The sequence below is a fragment of the Ranitomeya imitator genome, chromosome 2 (genome assembly GCF_032444005.1).
Source record: "Ranitomeya imitator isolate aRanImi1 chromosome 2, aRanImi1.pri, whole genome shotgun sequence".
NCBI lineage: Eukaryota > Metazoa > Chordata > Amphibia > Anura > Dendrobatidae > Ranitomeya > Ranitomeya imitator.
Genome location: NC_091283.1, coordinates 770283235 through 770310125, shown reverse-complemented (window position 1 = coordinate 770310125; position 26891 = coordinate 770283235). Strand labels below are relative to the sequence as shown.

Here is a 26891-nt window from a genome sequence, read left to right as displayed (position 1 = left end):
AAAATTGATAAAGCAGTTTTATTCTTCGGGTCAGTACGATTACAGCGACACCTCATTTATATCATTTTTTTATGTTTTGGCGCTTTTATACGATAAAAACTATTTTATAGAAAAAATAATTATTTTTGCATCGCTTTATTCTCAGGACTATAACTTTTTTTTTTTTTGCTGATGATGCTGTATGGCGGCTTGTTTTTTGCGGGACAAGATGACGCTTTCAGCGGTATCATGGTTATTTATATATGTCTTTTTGATCGCGTGTTATTCCACTTTTTGTTCGGCGGTATGATAATAAAGCGTTGTTTTTTGCCTCTTTTTTTTTTTTCTTACGGTGTTTACTGAAGGGGTTAACTAGTGGGCCAGTTTTATAGGTCGGGCCGTTACGGACGCGGCGATACTAAATATGTGTACTTTTATTGTTTTTTTTTTATTTAGATAAAGAAATGTATTTAGGGGAATAATATATATATATTTTTTTTCATTATTTAGGAATATTTTTTTTTACACATTTTGAAATTTTTTTTTTTACTTTTTTACATTGTCCCAGGGGGGGACATCACAGATCAGTGATCTGACAGTGTGCACAGCACTCTGTCAGATCATCGATCTGAGAGCAGTGCAGGCTGCTTCACAGTGCCTGCTCTGAGCAAACTCTGTGAAGCCACCTCCCTCCCTGCAGGACCCGGATCCGCGGCCATCTTGGATCCGGGGCTGGAGGAAGCAGGGAGGGAGGTGAGACCCTTGCAGCAACGCGATCACATCGCGTTGCTGCGGGGGGCTCAGGGAAGCCCGCAGTGAGCACCCTCCCTGCGCGATGCTTCCCTATACCGCCGGCACATCGCGATCATCTTTGATCGCGGTGTGCCAGGAGTTAATGTGCCGGGGGCGGTCCGTGACCGCTCCTGGCACATAATGCCGCATGTCAGCTGCGATAAACAGCTGACACCCGGCCGCGATCGGCGGCGCTCCCCCCATGAGCGCCGCCGATCGCGCTGGACGTACTATCCCGTCCGTGGTCATGGGGACCCACCCCACCTCGACGGGATAGTACGCCCCATGTCAGAAAGGGGTTAAAGCTTGATGTGTCTTTAGCTCCTTGGCCAACTACTGTATCTACGTCCTCGACGAGACCTTGCTGATGTAGTATAACTACCTTGTGTCTTGTTGCTGTGCTCAGTCTTCCCCTGTGTATGACCTGAAGCTGTCTTCCACAACCTCACCATTGTAGCAGAGTTTGCCAGTTCCTCACTCAGTTTTAAGCTTTTTCTATACACAGGTGTTTCAGTTAATGACTGTGGTTCAATCTACATCCGAAAATGATCGTTATCATCTATTTGGTATAATTGGTTACTCATACACGGGACTATAATCCTATACGGTCCCTGTGTGCAAGTAGGACTAGAAGAATCGCTGCTATTTTGAAGGCGAAGGGCGACTACCCCAAAATGTATCTTCCGTTCATAATCCTCTGTAGCTTGTGAATTTCTAAAAGATAAACTATTAACACTTCAATTTGTGAAACATTCTTACTACGCAGCAGAATGTCGCAGAGTACTGTACATATAAATACAGAGTGCATGCACGCTCAGCTCTGCTACACACACATGCACATAGCACGCTCAGCTCTGCTACACAAACATGCACATAGCATGCTCAGCTCTGCTACACAAACATGCACATAGCACATTCAGCTCTGCTACACACACATGCACATAGCACACTCAGCTCTGCTACACACACATGCACATAGCACGCTCAGCTCTGCTACACAAACATGCACATAGCACGCTCAGCTCTGCTACACAAACATGCACATAGCACATTCAGCTCTGCTACACAAACATGCACATAGCACATTCAGCTCTGCTACACACACATGCACATAGCACACTCAGCTCTGCTACACACACATGCACATAGCACACTCAGCTCTGCTACACACACATGCACATAGCACATTCAGCTCTGCTACACACATGCACATAGCACACTCAGCTCTGCTACACAAACATGCACATAGCACACTCAGCTCTGCTACACAAACATGCACATAGCACGCTCAGCTCTGCTACACAAACATGCACATAGCACATTCAGCTCTGCTACACACACATGCACATAGCACACTCAGCTCTGCTACACACACATGCACATAGCACACTCAGCTCTGCTACACACACATGCACATAGCACATTCAGCTCTGCTACACACATGCACATAGCACACTCAGCTCTGCTACACAAACATGCACATAGCACACTCAGCTCTGCTACACACACATGCACATAGCACACTCAGCTCTGCTACACACACATGCACATAGCACATTCAGCTCTGCTACACACACATGCACATAGCACACTCAGCTCTGCTACACACACATGCACATAGCACACTCAGCTCTGCTACACACACATGCACATAGCACATTCAGCTCTGCTACACACATGCACATAGCACGCTCAGCTCTGCTACACAAACATGCACATAGCACGCTCAGCTCTGCTACACAAACATGCACATAGCACATTCAGCTCTGCTACACACACATGCACATAGCACACTCAGCTCTGCTACACACACATGCACATAGCACACTCAGCTCTGCTACACACACATGCACATAGCACATTCAGCTCTGCTACACACATGCACATAGCACACTCAGCTCTGCTACACAAACATGCACATAGCACACTCAGCTCTGCTACACAAACATGCACATAGCACACTCAGCTCTGCTACACAAACATGCACATAGCACATTCAGCTCTGCTACACACACATGCACATAGCACACTCAGCTCTGCTACACACACATGCACATAGCACACTCAGCTCTGCTACACACACATGCACATAGCACACTCAGCTCTGCTACACACACATGCACATAGCACACTCAGCTCTGCTACACAAACATGCACATAGCACACTCAGCTCTGCTACACAAACATGCACATAGCACACTCAGCTCTGCTACACAAACATGCACATAGCACACTCAGCTCTGCTACACAAACATGCACATAGCACACTCAGCTCTGCTACACACATGCACATAGCACACTCAGCTCTGCTACACACACATGCACATAGCACACTCAGCTCTGCTACACACACATGCACATAGCACACTCAGCTCTGCTACACACACATGCACATAGCACACTCAGCTCTGCTACACACACATGCACATAGCACACTCAGCTCTGCTACACAAACATGCACATAGCACACTCAGCTCTGCTACACAAACATGCACATAGCACACTCAGCTCTGCTACACACACATGCACATAGCACACTCAGCTCTGCTACACACACATGCACATAGCACACTCAGCTCTGCTACACACACATGCACATAGCACACTCAGCTCTGCTACACACACATGCACATAGCACACTCAGCTCTGCTACACACACATGCACATAGCACACTCAGCTCTGCTACACAAACATGCACATAGCACACTCAGCTCTGCTACACACACATGCACATAGCACGCTCAGCTCTGCTACACAAACATGCACATAGCACGCTCAGCTCTGCTACACAAACATGCACATAGCACACTCAGCTCTGCTACACACACATGCACATAGCACACTCAGCTCTGCTACACAAACATGCACATAGCACACTCAGCTCTGCTACACACACATGCACATAGCACACTCAGCTCTGCTACACAAACATGCAAATAGCACACTCAGCTCTGCTACACACACATGCACATAGCACACTCAGCTTTGTACACAATCATGCACATAGCACACTTAGCTCTGCTACACAAACATGCACATAGCACACTCAGCTCTGCTAAACAAACATGCACATAGCACACTCAGCTCTGCTACACAAACATGCACATAGCACACTCAGCTCTGCTACACACACATGGACATAGCACACTCAGCTCTGCTACACACACATGCACATAGCACACTCAGCTTTGTACACAATCATGCACATAGCACACTTAGCTCTGCTACACAAACATGCACATAGCACACTCAGCTCTGCTAAACAAACATGCACATAGCACACTCAGCTCTGCTACACACACATGCACATAGCACACTCAGCTCTGTACACAATCATGCACATAGCACACTCAGCTCTGCTACACAAACATGCACATAGCACACTCAGCTCTGCTACACACACATGCACATAGCACATTCAGCTCTGCTACACACACATGCACATAGCACATTCAGCTCTGCTACACGAACATGCACATAGCACACTCAGCTCTGCTACACACACATGCACATAGCACACTCGGCTCTGCTACACGAACATGCACATAGCACACTCAGCTCTGCTACACAAACATGCACATAGCACACTCAGCTCTGCTACACACACATGGACATAGCACACTCAGCTCTGCTACACACACATGCACATAGCACACTCAGCTTTGTACACAATCATGCACATAGCACACTTAGCTCTGCTACACAAACATGCACATAGCACACTCAGCTCTGCTAAACAAACATGCACATAGCACACTCAGCTCTGCTACACAAACATGCACATAGCACACTCAGCTCTGCTACACAAACATGCACATAGCACACTCAGCTCTGTACACAATCATGCACATAGCACACTCAGCTCTGCTACACAAACATGCACATAGCACACTCAGCTCTGCTACACAAACATGCACATAGCACACTCAGCTCTGCTACGCACATAGCACACTCAGCTCTGCTACACACACATGCACATAGCACACTCAGCTCTGCTACACAAACATGCACATAGCACACTCAGCTCTGCTACACAAACATGCACATAACACATTCAGCTCTGCTACACAAACATGCACATAGCACATTCAGCTCTGCTACACGAACATGCACATAGCACACTCAGCTCTGCTACACACACATGCACATAGCACACTCGGATCTGCTACACGAACATGCACATAGCACATTCAGCTCTGCTACACAAACATGCACATAGCACACTCAGCTCTGTACACACACATGCACATAGCACACTCAGCTCTGCTACACACACATGCACATAGCACACTCAGCTCTGCTACACAAACATGCACATAGCACACTCAGCTCTGCTACACAAACATGCACATAGCACACTCAGCTCTGCTACACACACATGCACATAGGACACTCAGCTCTGCTACACAAACATGCACATAGCACACTCAGCTCTGCTACACAAACATGCACATAGCACATTCAGCTCTGCTACACGAACATGCACATAGCACACTCAGCTCTGCTACACAAACATGCACATAGCACACTCGGCTCTGCTACACGAACATGCACATAGCACACTCGGCTCTGCTACACACACATGCACATAGCACACTCAGCTCTGCTACACACACATGCACATAGCACACTCAGCTCTGCTACACACACATGCACATAGCACACTCGGCTCTGCTACACGAACATGCACATAGCACACTCAGCTCTGCTACACACACATGCACATAGCACACTCAGCTCTGCTACACACACATGCACATAGCACACTCAGCTCTGCTACACAAACATGCACATAGCACATTCAGCTCTGCTACACGAACATGCACATAGCACACTCAGCTCTGCTACACAAACATGCACATAGCACACTCAGCTCTGCTACACAAACATGCACATAGCACACTCAGCTCTGCTACACAAACATGCACATAGCACACTCAGCTCTGCTACACATACATGCACATAGCACACTCGGCTCTGCTACACGAACATGCACATAGCACACTCGGCTCTGCTACACGAACATGCACATAGCACACTCAGCTCTGCTACACGAACATGCACATAGCACACTCAGCTCTGCTACACAAACATGCACATAGCACACTCAGCTCTGCTACACACACATGCACATAGCACACTCAGCTCTGCTACACAAACATGCACATAGCACACTCAGCTCTGCTACACACACATGCACATAGCACACTCAGCTCTGCTACACACACATGCACATAGCACACTCAGCTCTGTACACAATCATGCACATAGCACACTCAGCTCTGCTACACAAACATGCACATAGCACACTCAGCTCTGCTACACACACATGCACATAGCACACTCGGCTCTGCTACACGAACATGCACATAGCACACTCAGCTCTGCTACACAAACATGCACATAGCACACTCAGCTCTGCTACACGAACATGCACATAGCACACTCAGCTCTGCTACACACACATGCACATAGCACACTCAGCTCTGCTACACAAACATGCACATAGCACACTCAGCTCTGCTACACACACATGCACATAGCACACTCAGCTCTGCTACACACACATGCACATAGCACACTCAGCTCTGCTACACGAACATGCACATAGCACACTCGGCTCTGCTACACGAACATGCACATAGCACACTCAGCTCTGCTACACGAACATGCACATAGCACATTCAGCTCTGCTACACGAACATGCACATAGCACACTCAGCTCTGCTACACAAACATGCACATAGCACACTCAGCTCTGCTACACACACATGCACATAGCACACTCGGCTCTGCTACACGAACATGCACATAGCACACTCAGCTCTGCTACACGAACATGCACATAGCACACTCGGCTCTGCTACACGAACATGCACATAGCACACTCAGCTCTCCTACACACACATGCACATAGCACACTCAGCTCTGCTACACAAACATGCACATAGCACACTCAGCTCTGCTACACACACATGCACATAGCACACTCAGCTCTGCTACACACACATGCACATAGCACACTCAGCTCTGCTACACAAACATGCACATAGCACACTCAGCTCTGCTACACACACATGCACATAGCACACTCAGCTCTGCTACACACACATGCACATAGCACATTCAGCTCTGCTACACAAACATGCACATAGCACACTCAGCTCTGCTACACAAACATGCACATAACACACTCGGCTCTGCTACACGAACATGCACATAGCACACTCAGCTCTGCTACACAAACATGCACATAGCACACTCAGCTCTGCTACACGAACATGCACATAGCACACTCAGCTCTGCTACACACACATGCACATAGCACACTCAGCTCTGCTACACAAACATGCACATAGCACACTCAGCTCTGCTACACACACATGCACATAGCACACTCAGCTCTGCTACACACACATGCACATAGCACACTCAGCTCTGCTACACGAACATGCACATAGCACACTCGGCTCTGCTACACGAACATGCACATAGCACACTCAGCTCTGCTACACGAACATGCACATAGCACATTCAGCTCTGCTACACGAACATGCACATAGCACACTCAGCTCTGCTACACAAACATGCACATAGCACACTCAGCTCTGCTACACACACATGCACATAGCACACTCGGCTCTGCTACACGAACATGCACATAGCACACTCAGCTCTGCTACACGAACATGCACATAGCACACTCGGCTCTGCTACACGAACATGCACATAGCACACTCAGCTCTCCTACACACACATGCACATAGCACACTCAGCTCTGCTACACAAACATGCACATAGCACACTCAGCTCTGCTACACACACATGCACATAGCACACTCAGCTCTGCTACACACACATGCACATAGCACACTCAGCTCTGCTACACAAACATGCACATAGCACACTCAGCTCTGCTACACACACATGCACATAGCACACTCAGCTCTGCTACACACACATGCACATAGCACATTCAGCTCTGCTACACAAACATGCACATAGCACACTCAGCTCTGCTACACAAACATGCACATAACACATTCAGCTCTGCTACACGAACATGCACATAGCACACTCAGCTCTGCTACACGAACATGCACATAGCACACTCAGCTCTCCTACACACACATGCACATAGCACACTCAGCTCTGCTACACACACATGCACATAGCACACTCAGCTCTGCTACACGAACATGCACATAGCACACTCAGCTCTGCTACACAAACATGCACATAGCACACTCAGCTTTGCTACACGAACATGCACATAGCACACTCAGCTCTGCTACACACACATGCACATAGCACACTCAGCTCTGCTACACAAACATGCACATAGCACACTCAGCTCTGCTACACACACATGCACATAGCACACTCAGCTCTGCTACACACACATGCACATAGCACACTCAGCTCTGCTACACAAACATGCACATAGCACACTCAGCTCTGCTACACACACATGCACATAGCACACTCAGCTCTGCTACACAAACATGCACATAGCACACTCGGCTCTGCTACACGAACATGCACATAGCACACTCAGCTCTGCTACACGAACATGCACATAGCACACTCAGCTCTCCTACACACACATGCACATAGCACACTCAGCTCTGCTACACACACATGCACATAGCACACTCAGCTCTGCTACACGAACATGCACATAGCACACTCGGCTCTGCTACACGAACATGCACATAGCACACTCAGCTCTGCTACACGAACATGCACATAGCACACTCAGCTCTGCTACACGAACATGCACATAGCACACTCAGCTCTGCTACACACATGCACATAGCACACTCAGCTCTGCTACACACACATGCACATAGCACACTCAGCTCTGCTACACACACATGCACATAGCACACTCAGCTCTGCTACACAAACATGCACATAGCACACTCGGCTCTGCTACACGAACATGCACATAGCACACTCAGCTCTGCTACACGAACATGCACATAGCACACTCAGCTCTGCTACACACACATGCACATAGCACACTCAGCTCTGCTACACACACATGCACATAGCACACTCGGCTCTGCTACACGAACATGCACATAGCACATTCAGCTCTGCTACACGAACATGCACATAGCACATTCAGCTCTGCTACACGAACATGCACATAGCACATTCAGCTCTGCTACACGAACATGCACATAGCACACTCAGCTCTGCTACACAAACATGCACATAGCACACTCAGCTCTGCTACACAAACATGCACATAGCACACTCAGCTCTGCTACACAAACATGCACATAGCACACTCAGCTCTGCTACACATACATGCACATAGCACACTCGGCTCTGCTACACGAACATGCACATAGCACACTCGGCTCTGCTACACGAACATGCACATAGCACATTCGGCTCTGCTACACGAACATGCACATAGCACACTCAGCTCTGCTACACAAACATGCACATAGCACACTCAGCTCTGCTACACACACATGCACATAGCACACTCAGCTCTGCTACACACACATGCACATAGCACACTCAGCTCTGTACACAATCATGCACATAGCACACTCAGCTCTGCTACACAAACATGCACATAGCACACTCAGCTCTGCTACACACACATGCACATAGCACACTCAGCTCTGCTACACACACATGAACATAGCACACTCGGCTCTGCTACACGAACATGCACATAGCACACTCAGCTCTGCTACACACACATGCACATAGCACACTCAGCTCTGCTACACGAACATGCACATAGCACACTCAGCTCTGCTACACAAACATGCACATAGCACACTCAGCTCTGCTACACAAACATGCAAATAGCACACTCAGCTCTGCTACACACACATGCACATAGCACACTCAGCTCTGCTACACGAACATGCACATAGCACACTCAGCTCTGCTACACAAACATGCACATAGCACACTCAGCTCTGCTACACGAACATGCACATAGCACACTCAGCTCTGCTACACAAACATGCACATAGCACACTCAGCTCTGCTACACAAACATGCAAATAGCACACTCAGCTCTGCTACACACACATGCACATAGCACACTCAGCTCTGCTACACACACATGCACATAGCACACTCAGCTCTGCTACACACACATGCACATAGCACATTCAGCTCTGCTACACACATGCACATAGCACACTCAGCTCTGCTACACACACATGCACATAGCACACTCAGCTCTGCTACACACACATGCACATAGCACACTCAGCTCTGCTACACAAACATGCACATAGCACACTCGGCTCTGCTACACGAACATGCACATAGCACACTCAGCTCTGCTACACGAACATGCACATAGCACACTCAGCTCTGCTACACACACATGCACATAGCACACTCAGCTCTGCTACACACACATGCACATAGCACACTCGGCTCTGCTACACGAACATGCACATAGCACATTCAGCTCTGCTACACGAACATGCACATAGCACATTCAGCTCTGCTACACGAACATGCACATAGCACATTCAGCTCTGCTACACGAACATGCACATAGCACACTCAGCTCTGCTACACAAACATGCACATAGCACACTCAGCTCTGCTACACAAACATGCACATAGCACACTCAGCTCTGCTACACAAACATGCACATAGCACACTCAGCTCTGCTACACATACATGCACATAGCACACTCGGCTCTGCTACACGAACATGCACATAGCACACTCGGCTCTGCTACACGAACATGCACATAGCACATTCGGCTCTGCTACACGAACATGCACATAGCACACTCAGCTCTGCTACACAAACATGCACATAGCACACTCAGCTCTGCTACACACACATGCACATAGCACACTCAGCTCTGCTACACACACATGCACATAGCACACTCAGCTCTGTACACAATCATGCACATAGCACACTCAGCTCTGCTACACAAACATGCACATAGCACACTCAGCTCTGCTACACACACATGCACATAGCACACTCAGCTCTGCTACACACACATGAACATAGCACACTCGGCTCTGCTACACGAACATGCACATAGCACACTCAGCTCTGCTACACACACATGCACATAGCACACTCAGCTCTGCTACACGAACATGCACATAGCACACTCAGCTCTGCTACACAAACATGCACATAGCACACTCAGCTCTGCTACACAAACATGCAAATAGCACACTCAGCTCTGCTACACACACATGCACATAGCACACTCAGCTCTGCTACACGAACATGCACATAGCACACTCAGCTCTGCTACACAAACATGCACATAGCACACTCAGCTCTGCTACACGAACATGCACATAGCACACTCAGCTCTGCTACACAAACATGCACATAGCACACTCAGCTCTGCTACACAAACATGCAAATAGCACACTCAGCTCTGCTACACACACATGCACATAGCACACTCAGCTCTGCTACACGAACATGCACATAGCACACTCAGCTCTGCTACACACACATGCACATAGCACACTCAGCTCTGCTACACGAACATGCACATAGCACACTCAGCTCTGCTACACACACATGCACATAGCACACTCAGCTCTGCTACACAAACATGCACATAGCACGCTCAGCTCTGCTACACAAACATGCACATAGCACACTCAGCTCTGCTACACACACATGCACATAGCACACTCAGCTCTGCTACACAAACATGCACATAGCACACTCAGCTCTGCTACACACACATGCACGCACTCAGCTGTTACACACATTACACCTTAATAACTCTAGTACATGCAATCTCAGATCTACCAGTGGCCACATACGGCTTTTCTGACACGACATCCTGGGCGTTGTAGTGCCGCCCGCTGTACACAGACCGTCAGCTAAACACATGGAACCACAACAGCAGCGCTGACTCCGCCCATGTGCTCACGTGACTCGCCCAGTCACCATGACGTCACCGGGGCGCTGTGGCTGGCGGCTCCGCACCAGTGTAGTGAGGGCAGCGCTGTTTCCCGGGCAGCTCCGTGCAGGCGGCAGAGCGCGCTGGATGTGCCCCCCGGGGGAGCCGCCGGCCACTGCTGCTGCCACTGCCGCTAGCCCGCGCTGACATGTGTCCTGCAGCAGCGGCCGCCGGGACGGCTCCTCCTTCTGCCCCGGGCTCCCGGAGTGTCCGCTCCCGTGCGTGAGGTCCGCGGCCATGAGGATGTCTCTGCAGAGCTCCCTGTCTGCGGGGTCCGCGGAGAGCCAGACGGAGGAGGAGCAGCTGGGACCCCCGGAGGAGAAGCCCAGGGACAGGCTGCCCCCCATCCTGTGCGCGGCCGGCGCAGCCACTGCCGGGGTAACTATCAGTGCCGGGGGTAACTATCGCTGCCGGGGGTAACTGTCGCTGCCGGGGGTAACTGTCACTGCCGGGGTAACTATCAGTGCCGGGGTAACTATCAGTGCCGGGGGTAACTGTCGCTGCCGGGGGTAACTGTCACTGCCGGGGTAACTATCAGTGCCGGGGGTAACTGTCGCTGCCGGGGGTAACTGTCGCTGCCGGGGGTAACTGTCGCTGCCGGGGGTAACTGTCGCTGCCGGGGGTAACTGTCGCTGCCGGGGGTAACTGTCGCTGCCGGGGGTAACTGTCGCTGCCGGGGGTAACTATCACTGGGGGTCCCCGATCTGCCCCTGGGAAACCTGCAACTGCTAAAGTGGTTGTCAGCAGCGGTCCGGGCTCCGGACTTATACCGTGTGCTGTAATGCTGAGCAGTGCGGGCTATTGCTCTCTGCTATCAGCCACTAGCCTAATGTCAGAGCCCGCCCGTCACCTGCCTCCGGCCATTACCTGCATGTTGTGCCCTTATTTGGGTTGGAATATATAGTGTGTGGTCTACTGTTTACTATTTCCCAAAGTAATAATTTAATAATATTTTTGGGTTATTTTTCCCACGCTGTTCTCTAGTGAAGCCCTTGTCGGGGGTGTGCAGTCACCTCTCCCTCCCCAAAACTCAATAATGAGACTGTGCACATAGTCTGGAATTATACAAGAAAATGCAGGCACTAAACAAATAATTAACAATGTCCCCAAGAGGAAAAAATGCATCTACTATGACTCAATAATATCCCTTCACATGCGGTATACACTATTTTGCTGTCTTTTTTTTGCAACTGATCAGTAGCAAACCTGCATTAAAATCTGCAAAAAAAAAAAAAAGATTCCCTGCATTTTGACGTGACTTTTCAGCAGATTTCATAGCTGCACATGAATCACGTGTGATCAGATTTCATCCGCTTTGCTGCTACTCTGATATGTGACATCGATTGCCGCTGTAATATCTGCCACATATGAACATAGACTGCGGCCAGATGATGGATCCTCGTCGGGTTTCCCAAATGCAACAAACATGCTCTGTGGTGATTTAAAAACACACAACAAAAATGCCTGTGCACATAAAAGAAGCGACAAAAAATGTTTTTCTAAAAAAAATATGTATATATATATATATATATATATATATATATATATATATATATATATATATATATATATATATATAATTATATATCATTTTTTTATTATTTATTTATTTTTCAAATTCTTCATCAATCAGGTTAATATACCATTGGAAAGCCTACGCTCTGACCTGGCACAGATTTCTGCTGTGGCTACCGTCACACTATTAGTACTTGTAGCCAAAACCAGGAGTGGGTGATAAAATCAGAAGTGGTGACGTGTTTCTATTATACTTTTCCTCTGCTTGTTCCGCACCTTGCTTGTCTTACAAATAATTATGTAAAATACTGACCATGTGAACGTGGCCTAAAAGTGAAAATTGTTTCGTGTCCTCAGTCCTGATGTAAACATATGTGTCTCCATGGCTACAGACTACAAACAAACCCTGTGTAGTCTGTTCTGCTTCTCAGTAATACTCAGTTAGGAGAGGCACATTCCGCAGTTTGTTTGTAATCTGTTACCACGGAGACACATGTGTCTGTATAATAGATGAAGACACTTCATAGTGGGTTCATTATTTACTGTCTTATCAATTTATTATATGAGGTTATTTTCTTATTTGCCTTATTTTCAGTTTGAGCAGAGGATGCAGAGCTGGATCTTTGTTTTGATCAATAAACAAAACTGCTGCTACTTTCTATCGTTCCATGTATTGCTCAAAATCTGCTGGCGGTTATTGATAACATTGGCGTTCACCTCCATAGCCTGTGTATATGGGAATGGGACCTGGCCTAAATGGTTTTATGTGTCCAGTGTTGTGAAATCTGGTAGTAGTATATACCCGAAGGGGGATAAGTTTTGCTATGTAATCTGACAGCAGCATGATGTTGATTCCTGTGATTTATCACTTACTGGGCTGCTTGCTGTCATTTTGAAACGATCAGTGTTTTCTCAGCTGCAGATCTAGCAGCACTCAGAATTCTGAGCTGTGCATAACCCCGCCCCCTCCACCAATTGTCTGCTGCCTGTGCACATTGTCAGCAAGCTGCTAATCAGTGATGGGGGTGGGGTTACCCAGAGAGGGAGGCCTTTAATGATGATCTCCTGCTGATAAAACACTTAGCAAGTTGCTAAGTAAGTGACACATCCCTAGAATCGGGGTCTCTGCCCCTACATTATGCTGCTCTCAGATTACATAGCAGAAACCTGCTGACAGATTTCCTTTAAAAATGATCACTGATCCAGAGGTATATAAGAAGCTGCACTTTTGTGGGGATTGACGCCGATCTCGAGAACGTGAAGTGGTGGCTGTGCTCGACTCTGCCGTCAGTTTGGATCCCGGTGGTCGGACTCACTGAACTACAAATTATTAGCTTTTCTTTGAGGCTGGGGCTATATGACTTCTTTGGCTACCTCACAGGTTGCACGGGCGAATATCGCTATAAACCGCTGCTTCCTCACGGCATAATGCAAGTGAATGGGGTTACACGGTGACCATAGCAAGCAAATCACACAGAACTGTTGGATTTTTTTGTAACTTGCTTTTTGGGGTCACGGTACCTTGTGGGTGGCAACGTGTCTCCGTTTGCTTTGATTATGCTGCAGTGTGGTAGCAGCGGCATATCTAGATTTGTGCCCGCACCAGAGTTGGATGGCGCCTAGCGTATCATCCGTTGGGTACTTCAGCTTCCCTTTCCTATTTTTCTCTTTTCCTGTTTCTATTATATAAGACTTTGCTTTTTTTTCTATTATACGAAAATAACAAGTTATTAAAAAAAAACATCCTCCCAGACAGCAATCTGCCACTTAGTTATTGAGAACACATGCCGAGAACGTGGCAGTTCGTCGTAAGTCGCAATGACGAAATGTCTGGGACATAAAACAAACTCTTTAAGCTCCATACACACAAAAATCTATCGTTGTAGTAAAAACTTGTAAAGATGGTATTAAAGGGAATGTCAGTAGATGATGTAATCTGAGGGCATCATGATTTGGGGCCGATACACTGAATTAAGCGACATATCACTGACTAGGCTGTGTCCTGTAGTTTCAGTACTATCAGTTTTTGACCAGAATTCTTGCGTAAATTGCTTTGAAAAATCACAACACATGGTGAGTCAGGGCTAGTGTTGAGCGATACCTTCCGATATCGGGAAATATCTGATCGGACCGATACCCCAAAAATATTGGGTTTCGCCGATTCCGATACCGGAAACCAATGCAAGTCAATGGGCCACAAATATTGGAATTAAAATAAACCCTTTCTTTCCTTGCACATCCTGTTCGGGAGGAGGGAAGAGTGTGTGCGGTGCGTGGGTGGAGACTGTGCAGGGGGGGAAATCTGTGTGGGCCGTGCAGGGGGGGAATCTGTGTTGGCCGTGATGGGGGGGAATCTGTGTGGGCCGTGCGGGGGGGGGGGGGGGGGTCTGTGTGGGCCGTGCGGGGGGGGTCGGTCTGTGTGGGCCTCTTGGGGGTCTGTGTGGGCCTCTTGGGGGTCTGTGTGGGCCTCTTGGGGGTCTGTGTGGGCCTCTCGGGGGTCTGTGGGCCTCTCGTGGGTCTGTGTGAGACTACCTACCTACATACTACCTACCTACATACTACCTACCTACCTACATACATACAGTATGATTACATACTCCCCATCACTTGTCACTTTGTTCCCCGAAGCCAGTGTCATCTGTAAAAAATGTTAAAATAACAAACAACCAATATACTCCCTGATCCGCAGAAATCCACGAGTGTCCCACGACGATCTCTCGTGGAGAACGGCAGCATCAGCTGATGCGACCGCTCTCTAGTGGCTCCAGGAATACAATGACGGGAGGAAGGTATCCTTTTTCCTCCGCCGCTGTAAAAACAATAGTCCCTAGTCTCACTTTTGGCATTGCTGTGTGAGAAATTTCCCACGCAGCAATTGCCATAAAGTGAGATTCTGAACTAAGGTAACCTCTCAGTGATGCACTGCAGGAGCCGTTGTCTCCTGTCAGTGTGTCACTGAAGGTCCTATAGAGCCGTGACATCACCCGATGTTACTGTTCTATAGGGGAGATCGTCCTGGGATACTCGTTATTAATTGAACTACGGCGGACAGATAGTATACGGCTTATTTTACGTTTTTTGCAGGCGCTGAAGTTTGGTAAGCATGGTTAAATGAAGAATATTAAAATACTTTTTTCTGGCTGTGTCTTTATTTTTTTTAAAACTCTTTCACTACACTAGGATTAATAATGGATAGGCGTCTTAACGCCTCACCATTATTAACCCAGCTTAATGTCACCTTACAATAGCAAGATGACATTAACCCCTTATTACCCCATATCCCACCGCTACACGGGAGTGGGAGGGGCTAAGTTCCGGAATTGGCGCTGCAGACTGGTTTTTTTAAGGGGGGGGGGGCAATATTCATGGCCCCTCTCTAGGCTATGATTATCAGCCAGCAGCTGTCTGCGTAGCCTTTCTGGCTATAAAATATAGGGGGACCCCACGTCATTTTTTTGGGGGGGCTCCCCCTATTTTAGTAGCTAGTAAAGGCTGCGCAGACAGCTGCGGGCTGATATTCATAGCCTGGGAAGGGCCATGGGTATTAACCACTTCCCAGGCTACAAATATTGGCCCCCAGCTGTCGGCGCCAGGTAGCAGAAGAGGTGCAGGAACCCACGTGTTCCAGACACGAACATGGAGGGGTCAGCAGAGCTTCCGGAGTCAGCGGATCAGCTTGCGTGGAACGCGGAAGTAAGTGTTCATGGTAGCCGAGCGTCATTTCCGGTGATGTCAGCGGCGTATCCCAATGAGACCTGGACGTCATTTCCGGTGACGTCGGCAGCCTAACAAATTGTATTTGGGAGTGGTGCAAACTCTTGATCAATGAGATCTGATGATCTGGATATGGCACTTGTTAACCCTATGTAACAGTGTCTGACATTAGGCCCCTGTGCAAGAAAAATATATGGGCCCCCTTAGCCCAATAGCTCATCATAAAGCACAACTTCGCCTGTTTTGAAGGTGTAAATGGGCCCTCATTACCTCTTGGGCCCCTGTGCGGCTGCTGCACAGGTTGCCCCAATATTATGTCCGGCCCTGCTAAGTCACACATTGCACATGTGCAAGCCTGAAACATGAATGCTTTTAAGGTTTTGAAGACCATTGTTGCATTAATTGACCTTTCCAGTCCTTTAGACACTGACTTTCTCATACTTTTATCAGTGGCTAACACACGGGATGAAGGTAAAGTTGTCCGTGTTTTCTTTGTGCCACCGTGTGGAGCAGGAACGTTCCGGCGAGTTGCTATGAGCAGCGGTGATGGAATTCTCCGGCAGCCAGGACTTGATTAATAGTGTTGGCTCGTCACCATAACATGGACACGTCGGACTGCAATGCTGGAAAAGCAAACTATCCAGACGAGCCGTTACTACCGGACGTACCCATAAAAACGTAGCTCGTGTCATTCCTTCAGTGACTTTACTGGAAACATGCAGATTTTTTTCGTATAATTTGAATATATGGACAATAAAATTGGGTTGTTGGAAAGTAAACCCTAACGATCACGGCAGATCTGTATGTAGAAAGTAGTCCCGTCTGCCTTCATACACCGCCATATGGTGCCACATACTGTTGGAATAGCTCCGTAATACAGCGTCCAACAGAGCATTTATAACTGGCGTTTATTTTTTTTCTGTCAGATTCACACAAAGTGAAAGATATGGGTGACATACGGAGGAACAGTAGGGCCTCGTAGAGCTTAATGGGTGCCACATTACGGTGCCAAAAAACTCAGTTTGTACAAAGCCATAATACGCTTGTATGCATGATGCGTTCGTGTTGTGCTAGAAGTGATGAGATCTTAAAATCCTCGCTCCAAATCTAACCCTAATAGTCACACATCTTCTTTAGCCACCATACTTTTTTGCAGAAAATTTGCTGGTAGGAGGCAATAGGCTTGTGTCATCACTTAGGTCCTGGACGCATCAATGAGTTAAAGGGGTGGTCCGAAACACAAATTAATTTGGCATAATATAGTCTATTTTCTAATATGCTTTAATAAAAAAAAATCCCTAGCCTACCCTAACTACAATAATTGCTTTATTTCGGCCTCTGAGCCCTCCCTGAAACAAAGTGTCATCAGTGACCTTGCAAGGTGCACAATGACAGTGCGCTCTCTTGCTGGCTCAGATCATAAATAACGAGCAAGCAACAGAGCGTACAGTCAGTGTGCATTGTAAGACGAATACCCTGCTTGCAGAGACCAGCGTCGCCCTGCAAGTGACATCACTTGTAGGGATGGCACTGGTCTCTGCATACCTGGTAATCCTCTTACAACGCACACTGACAGTGCACTCTCCCGCAGACTTGTTATTTCTGCACATCGCACAGTGACAGGAATCAAATGAGCATCCGTCGTAATTGACAACCGCACATGCTCAGTAGAGCAGGGACTAGGCTAGCCCCTGAAACGGAGGTCACAGATGATGCTTCATTAAAGAGGGGAGGCAGAGGTTGCGGCAGTGACCACAGCCTCTGCACTTTTCATTTAAGTATCCCAAATTGCACTGGGATTCCTAAACAAAGTGTCATCAAAAAGGAAGTTTTATAAAAACAAACAAAGCATTTAGATAGTGTGGTGAGGAAAGGATAGGGAGTTTTTAATTAAAGTATACTAGAAAATAGATTATGGTAGATTCTGACATTAAATACGTAGGCATTTAGAATGAAAATTGACTTGTTTCGGACAACCCCTTTAACCACCTTTCTCTAAGGGGAAGAAAGTTAGAGAGGTCAAGAACGATGGTCGGATAACTTGGTGAGTGTGCCAGAAATTTTTTTTGTCTTCCATAAGAGAACTCGGCTAGACCAGAGAGTTTTCCTCAGGCCGGAGTCACACTACAGCGAGATACGGCCGAGTCTCGCCGGTTAGAACCAAGCTCTGGCACCAGCACTCCAGAGCGGAGCGTGCGGCTCCATGTATTGCTATGCGGCTGCACGCTCCGCTCTGGAGTGCCGGTGCCAGAGCTTGGTTTTAACCTGCGAGACTCGGCCGTATCTCGCGGTGTGTGATCCCGGCCTAAAAGGAAGAATGGCCGGTCTATCAACAGCAGTTTTGGAGTTCTTACACCTCGTCAGTACAGTGCTCTCATCCAAAAGCAACTAAATGATCTTATACAACCCCTTGCAAAAATTATGTAATCACCGGCCTTGGATGATGTTCATTCAGTTGTTTAATTTTGTTAAAAAAAAGCAGATCACAGACATGGCACAAAACTAAAGTCATTTCAAATGGCAACTTTCTGGCTTTAAGAAACAGTAAAAGAAATCAAGAACAAAAAATGTGGTAGTCAGTAATGGTTACTTTTTTTAACCCCTTTCTGCCATTGGACGTAATATTCCGTCCATGTGGGGTGGGCCTTAATTCCCAAGGACGGAATATTACGTCCAGCGCGATCGGCCGCGCTCACGGGGGGAGCGCCGCCGATCGCGGCCGGGTGTCAGCTGCTTATCACAGCTGACATCCGGCACTATGTGCCAGGAGCGGTCACGGACCGCCCCCGGCACATTAACCCCCGGCACACCGCGATCAAAGATGATCGCGATGTGCCGGCGGTGCAGGGAAGCATCGCGCAGGGAGGGGGCTCCCTGCGGGCTTCCCTGAGACCCCCGCAGCAACGCGATGTGATCGCGTTGCTCCGGGGGTCTCCTACCTCCCTCCCTGCAGTAAGTCCCGGATCCAAAATGGCCGCGGATCCGGGTCCTGCAGGGAGGGAGGTGGCTTACCAAGTGCCTGCTCAGAGCAGGCACTTGGTAACGCTGCACTGCTCTCAGACAGATCGGTGATCTGTCAGAGTGCTGTGCAAACTGGCAGATCACCGATCTGTATTGTCCCCCCCTGGGGCAAAGTAAAAAAGTAAAAAAAAAAATTTCCAAGTGTGTAAAAAAAAAAAAAAAAAAAAATCCTAAATAATGAAAAAAAAAAAAATATTATTCCCATAAATACATTTCTTTATCTAAATAAAAAAAACAAAACAATAAAAGTACACATATTTAGTATCGCCGCGTCCGTAACGACCCCACCTATAAAACTGGCCCACTAGTTAACCCCTTCAGTAAACACCGTAAGAAAAAAAAAAAAAAAACCCAGGCAAAAAACAACGCTTTATTATCATACCACCAAACAAAAAGTGGAATAACACGCGATCAAAAAGACAGATATAAATAACCATGGTACCGCTGAAAACGTCATCTTGTCCCGCAAAAAACGAGCCGCCATACAGCATCATCAGCAAAAAAATAAAAAAGTTATAGTCCTGAGAATAAAGCGATGCCAAAATAATTATTTTTTCTATAAAATAGTTTTTATCGTATAAAAGCGCCAAAACATAAAAAAATGATATAAATGAGGTGTCGCTGTAATCGTACTGACCCGAAGAATAAAACTGCTTTATCAATTTTACCAAACGCGGAACGGTATAAACGCCTCCCCCAAAAGAAATTCATGAATAGCTGGTTTTTGGTCATTCTGCCTCACAAAAATCGGAATAAAAAGCGATCAAAAAATGTCACGTGCCCGAAAATGTTACCAATAAAAACGTCCACTCGTCCCGCAAAAAACAAGACCTCACATGACTCTGTGGACCAAAATATAGAAAAATTATAGCTCTCAAAATGTGGTAACGCAAAAAATATTTTTTGCAATAAAAAGCGTCTTTCAGTGTGTGACAGCTGCCAATCATAAAAATCCGCTAAAAAACCCGCTATAAAAGTAAATGAAAAAAATGTATTTATTTCCATTTTCCCATTAGGGTTAGGGCTAGGGTTAGGGCTAGGGCTAGGGTTAGGGCTAGGGTTGGGACTAGGGTTAGGGTTGGGGCTTGGGCTAGGGTTAGGGCTAGGGCTAGGGTTGGGGCTAGGGTTAGGGTTGGGACTAGGGTTAGGGCTAGGGTTAGGGCTTGGGTTAGGGCTAGGGTTAGGGTTGGGGCTAGGGTTAGGGTTAGGGTAAGGGCTAGGGTTAGGGTTAAGGCTACAGTTAGGGTTGGGGCTAAAGTTAGGGTTAGGGTTTGGATTACATTTGCGATTGGGATTAGGATTAGGGGTGTGTCTGGGTTAGAGGTGTGGTTAGGGTTACCGTTGGGATTAGGGTTAGGGGTGTGTTTAGATTAGGGTTTCAGTTATAATTGGGGGGTTTCCACTGTTTAGGCACATCAGGGGGATCTCCAAACGCGACATGGCGACCGATCTCAATTCTATCCAATTCTGCATTGAAAAAGTAAAACAGTGCTCCTTCCCTTCCGAGCTCTCCCGTGTGCCCAAACAGGAGTTTACCCCAACATATGGGGTATCAGCGTACTCAGGACAAATTGGACAACAACTTTTGGGGTCCAATTTCTCCTGTTACCCTTGGGAAAATACAAAACTGGGGGCTAAAAAATAATTTTTGTGGGAAAAAAAGAGATTTTTTATTTTCACGGCTCTGCGTTATAAACTGTAGTGAGACACTTGGGGGTTCAAAGTTCTCACAACACATCTAGATAAGTTCGTGGGGGGGTCTAGTTTCCAACATGGGGTCACTTATGGGGGTTTCTACTGTTTAGGTATATTAGGGGCTCCGCAAACGCAATGTGACGCCTGCAGACCATTCCATCTAAGTCTGCATTCCAAATGGCGCTCCTTCCCTTCCGAGCCCTCCCATGCGCCCAAACGCTGGTTCACCCCACATATGGGGTATCAACGCACTCAGGACAAATTGGACAACAACTTTTGGGGTCCAATTTCTCCTTTTACCCTCGAGAAAATACAAAACTGGGGGCTAAAAAATAATTTTGAGGGGAAATTTTTTATTTTATTTTCACGGCTCTGCGTTATAAACTGTAGTGAAATACTTGGGGGCTCAAAGTTCTCACAACACATCTAAATAAGTTCCTTAGGGGGTCTAGTTTCCAATATGGGGTCACTTGTGGGGGGTTTCTACTGTTTAGGTACATTAGGGGCTCTGCAAACACAATGTGACGCCTGCAGACCATTCCATCTAAGTCTGTATTCCAAATGGCGCTCCTTCCCTTCCGAGCCCTCCCATGCGCCCAAACGCTGGTTCTCCCCCACATATAGGGTATCAGCGCACTCAGGACAAATTGCACAACAACTTTTGGGGTCCAATTTCTCCTGTTACCCTCAGGAAAATACAAAACTGGGGGCTAAAAAAATATTTTTGTGGGAAAAAAATTTTGTTTTATTTTTACGGCTCTGCATTATAAACTTCTGTGAAGCTCTTATTGGGTCAAAGTGCTCACCACACATCTAGATAAGTTCCTTAGGGGGTCTACTTTTCAAAATGGTGTCACTTGTGGGGGGTTTCAATGTTTAGGTACATCAGTGGCTCTCCAAACGCAACATGGCGTCCAATCTCAATTCCTATCAATTTTGCATTGAAAGGTCAAACGGCGCTCCTTCCTTTCCGAGCTCTCCCATGCGCCCAAACAATGGTTTACCCCCACATATGGGGTATCAGAGTACTCAGGACAAATTGTGCCACAACTTTTGTGGTCCAATTTCTTCTCTTACCATTGGGAAAATAAAAAATTGGGGGCGAAAAGATAATTTTTGTGAAAAAAAAATGATTTTTTATTTTTACGGTTCTGCATTATAAACTTCTGTGAAGCACTTGGTGGGTCAAAGTGCTCACCACACCTCTAGATAAGTTCCTTAGGGGGTCTACTTTCCAAAATGGTGTCACTTGTGGGGGGTTTCAATGTTTAGGCACATCAGTGGCTCTCCAAACGCAACATGGCGTCTCATCTCAATTCCTGTCAATTTTGCATTGAAAGGTCAAACGGCGCTCCTTCCCTTCCGAGCTCTCCCATGTGCACAAACTGTGGTTAACCCCCACATATGGGGTATCAGCATACTCAGGACAAATTGTACAACAACTTTTGGGGTCCATTTTCTCCTGTTACCCTTGGTAAAATAAAACAAATTGGAGCTGAAGTAAATTTTTTGTGAAAAAAAGTTAAATGTTCATTTTTATTTAAACATTCCAAAAATTCCTGTGAAGCACCTGAAGGGTTAATAAACTTCTTGAATGTGGTTTTGAGAACCTTGAGGGGTGCAGTTTTTAGAATGGTGTCAAACTTGGGTATTTTCTATCATATAGACCCCTCAAAATGACTTCAAATGAGATGTGGTCCCTAAAATAAAATGGTGTTGTAAAAATGAGAAATTGCTGGTCAACTTTTAACCCTTATAACTCCCTAACAAAAAAAAATTTTGGTTCCAAAATTGTGCTGATGTAAAGTAGACATGTGGGAAATGTTACTTATTAAGTATTTTGTGTGACATATCTCTGTGATTTAATTGCATAAAAATTCAAAGTTGGAAAATTGCTAAATTTTCAAAATTTTCGCCAAATTTCCATTTTTTTCACAAATAAACGCAGGTAATATCAAAGAAATTTTACCACTATCATGAAGTACAATATGTCACGAGAAAACAATGTCAGAATCACCGGGATCCGTTGAAGCGTTCCAGAGTTATAACCTCATAAAGGGACAGTGGTCAGAATTGTAAAAATTGACCCGGTCCATAACGTGCAAACCACCCTTGGGGGTAAAGGGGTTAACCAAGCATATGGGAAAAATTATGAAGTGACTCAATTCTGAGGAAAAAAATATAGAATCATGAAAAACAAACAAAAAAACACTCCAACACATTACTAGTATTTTGTTGCACCACCTCTAGCTTTTATAACAGCTTGCAGTCTCTGAGTCATGGACCTAATGAATGTCACACAGGACTCTTCATCAATCTGGCTCCAACGTTCTCTGATTGCGGTTGCCAGATCAGCTTTGCAGGTTGGAGCCTTGTCATGGACCATTTTCTTCAACTTCCACCAAAGATTTTCAATTGGATTGAGATCCGGACTATTTGCAGGCCATGACATTGACCTTATGTGTCTTTTTTCAAGGAATATTTTCACAGTTTTTGCTCTATTGCAGGATGCATTATCATCTTTAACAATGATTTCATCATCCCCAAACATCCTTTCAATTGATGGGATAAGAAAAGTGTCCAAAATATCAACATAAACTTGTGCATTTATTGAAGATGTAATGACAGCCATCTCCCCAGTGCCTTTACCTGACATGCAGCCCCATATCATCAATGACTGTGGAAATTTGCATGTTCTCTTCAGGCAGTCATCTTTATAAATCTCATTGGAACGGCACCAAACAAAAGTTCCAGCATCATCACCTTGTCCAATGCAGATTCACGATTCATCACTGAATACGACTTTCATCCAGTCATCCACCGTCCACGATTGCTTTTCCTTAGCCCATTGTAACCTTGTTTTTTTCTGTTTAGGTGTTAATGATGGCTTTCTGTATGTAAATCCCATTTCCTTTAGGCGGTTTCTTACAGTTCGGTCACAGACATTGACTCCAGTTTCCACCCATTCGTTCCTCGTTTTGTTGTGCATTTCATGTTTTGGAGACATATTGCTTTAAGTTTCTGGTCTTGATGCTTTCATGCGCTTTCATGTCTTCCTTGGTCTACCAGTATGTTTGCCTTTAACAACCTTCCCATGTTGTTTGTATTAGGTCCAGATGTTAGACACAGCTGACTGTGAACAAGCAACATCTTTTGCAACATTGGGTGATGATTTACCCTCTTTTAAGAGTTTGATAATCCTCTCCTTTGTTTCAATTGACATCTCTCCTGTTGGAGCCATGATTCATGTCAGTCCACTGTGCACCAGCTCTCCAAGGTGTGATCACTCCTTTTTAGATGCAGACTAACGAGCAGATCTAATTTGATGCAGGTGTTAGTTTTGGGAATTGAAATTTAGAGAGTGATTCCATAATTTTTCCCCTATGCTTGGTTGAAAAAAAGTAACCATTACTGACTACCACGTTTTTTTGTTCTTGATTTCTTTTACTGTTTCTTAAAGCCATTAAGTTGCCATTAGAAATGACTGTAGTTTTGTGCCATGTCTGTGATCTGCTTTTTTTTTTTTCTACAAAGTTAAACAACTGAACGAACATCCTTCAAGGCCGGTGATTCCATAATTTTTGCCAGGGGGTTGTATATGTCTAGTTTTGTTAACCCCTATCTGACCTCGGACGGGATAGTACGTCCGAGGTCAGATCCCCTGCTTTGATGCAGGGCTCCGCGGTGAGCCCGCATCAAAGCCGGGACATGTCAGCTGTTTTGAACAGCTGACATGTGCCTGTAATAGGCGCGGGCAGAATCGCGATCTGCCCGCACCTATTAACTAGTTAAATGCCGCTGTCAAACGCAGACAGCGGCATTTAACTACCGCTTCCAGCCGGGCGGCCGGCAATGACGTCATCGCCGACCCCCGTCACATGATCGGGGGTCGGCGATGCCTCAGGGTGGTAACCATAGAGGTCCTAGAGACCTCTATGGTTACTGATCACCGGTGGCTGTGAGCGCCACCCTGTGGTCGGCGCTCACAGCACACCTCCATTTCTGCTACATGGCAGCGATCAGCAGATCGCTGCTATGTAGCAGAGGCGATCGAGTTGTGCCTGCTTCTAGCCTCCCATGGAGGCTATTGAAGCGTGGCAAAAGTAAAAAAAAAAAAAAAATATAAAAGTTTAAATCACCCCCCTTTCGCCCCAATCAAAATAAATCAATAAAAAAAAAAAAATCAAATCTACACATATTTGGTATCGCCGCGCTCAGAATCGCCCGATCTATCAATTAAAAAAAAGCATTAACCTTATCGCTAAGCGGCGTAGCGAGAAAAATATTTGAAACGCCAGAATTACGTTTTTTAGGTCACTACGACATTGCATTAAAATGCAATAACGGGCGATCATAAGAACGTATCTGCACCAAAATGCTATCATTAAAAACGCCAGCTCGGCACGCAAAAAATAAGCCCTCAACCGACCCCAGATCACGAAAAATGGAGACGCTACGAGTATCAGAAAATGGCGCAATTTTTTTTTTTTTTTTTTAGCAAAGTTTGGAATTTTTTTTCACCACTTAGATAAAAAATAACCTAGACATGTTTGGTGTCTATGAACTCGTAATGACCTGGAGAATCATAATGGCAGGTCAGTTTTAGCATTTAGTGAACCTAGCAAAAAAGCCAAACAAAAAACAAGTGTGAGATTGCACTTTTTTTGCAATTTCACCGCACTTTGAATTTTTTTCCCGTTTTCTAGTACACGACATGCTAAAACCAATGATGTCGTTCAAAAGTACAGCTCATCCCGAGGGGAGTGAAAAACGAACACGGAAAAACAAAAAATCCCAAGGTCATGAAGGGGTTAATATTAGATAGCTCTTCTTCCAAAGAATGAAAAACTAATTTGCATACTTTTTACCCATGGAGCATCCATCACAATTTTATACGTTGAACTGGGCACATGATGTAATAGTGACTGCAGAATGGAATAACACTTTTTTCTTTTTTAAAGTTCGCCTCTGTTGTACAGATATTCGCAATCAAAGTATTTGGCACTTAATGACTTAAGCCAAGATATCAGCTAGTACAGATAGAAGTGCCCACCCTCTTGGACTTAGCTAAGATTAACTCATTAAGTGCCAAATACTTTGATCGCTAATATCTGCAATGGAGAGGGGAAATTAAAAAAATAAACGTTTTTTTCCGCTCTGCAGCCAGTATCACATCCTGTCCAGTTCAACGTGAAAAATATGGATACAATGTCCTCTGTAGGTA

At 46.2% G+C, this 26891-nt stretch overlaps 1 protein-coding gene across 2 annotated transcripts in view; it reads left to right on the top strand.

The window, feature by feature from the left end:
- The window catches only part of HECTD2 (HECT domain E3 ubiquitin protein ligase 2), a 255198-nt gene that overhangs the window by 79218 nt on the left and 149089 nt on the right, over window positions 1-26891 (top strand). The window contains exon 1 of one of the 2 annotated variants that reach the window (XM_069753465.1): window positions 11711-12100. The exons of the other annotated variant lie outside the window; for it this stretch is intronic. Within the exon in view, the coding sequence (XP_069609566.1) occupies window positions 11960-12100 (141 nt within the window). The 5' untranslated portion in view covers window positions 11711-11959. Of the gene's footprint in view, window positions 1-11710; window positions 12101-26891 lie in introns of those variants that run through there. 2 annotated transcript variants of the gene reach the window in all.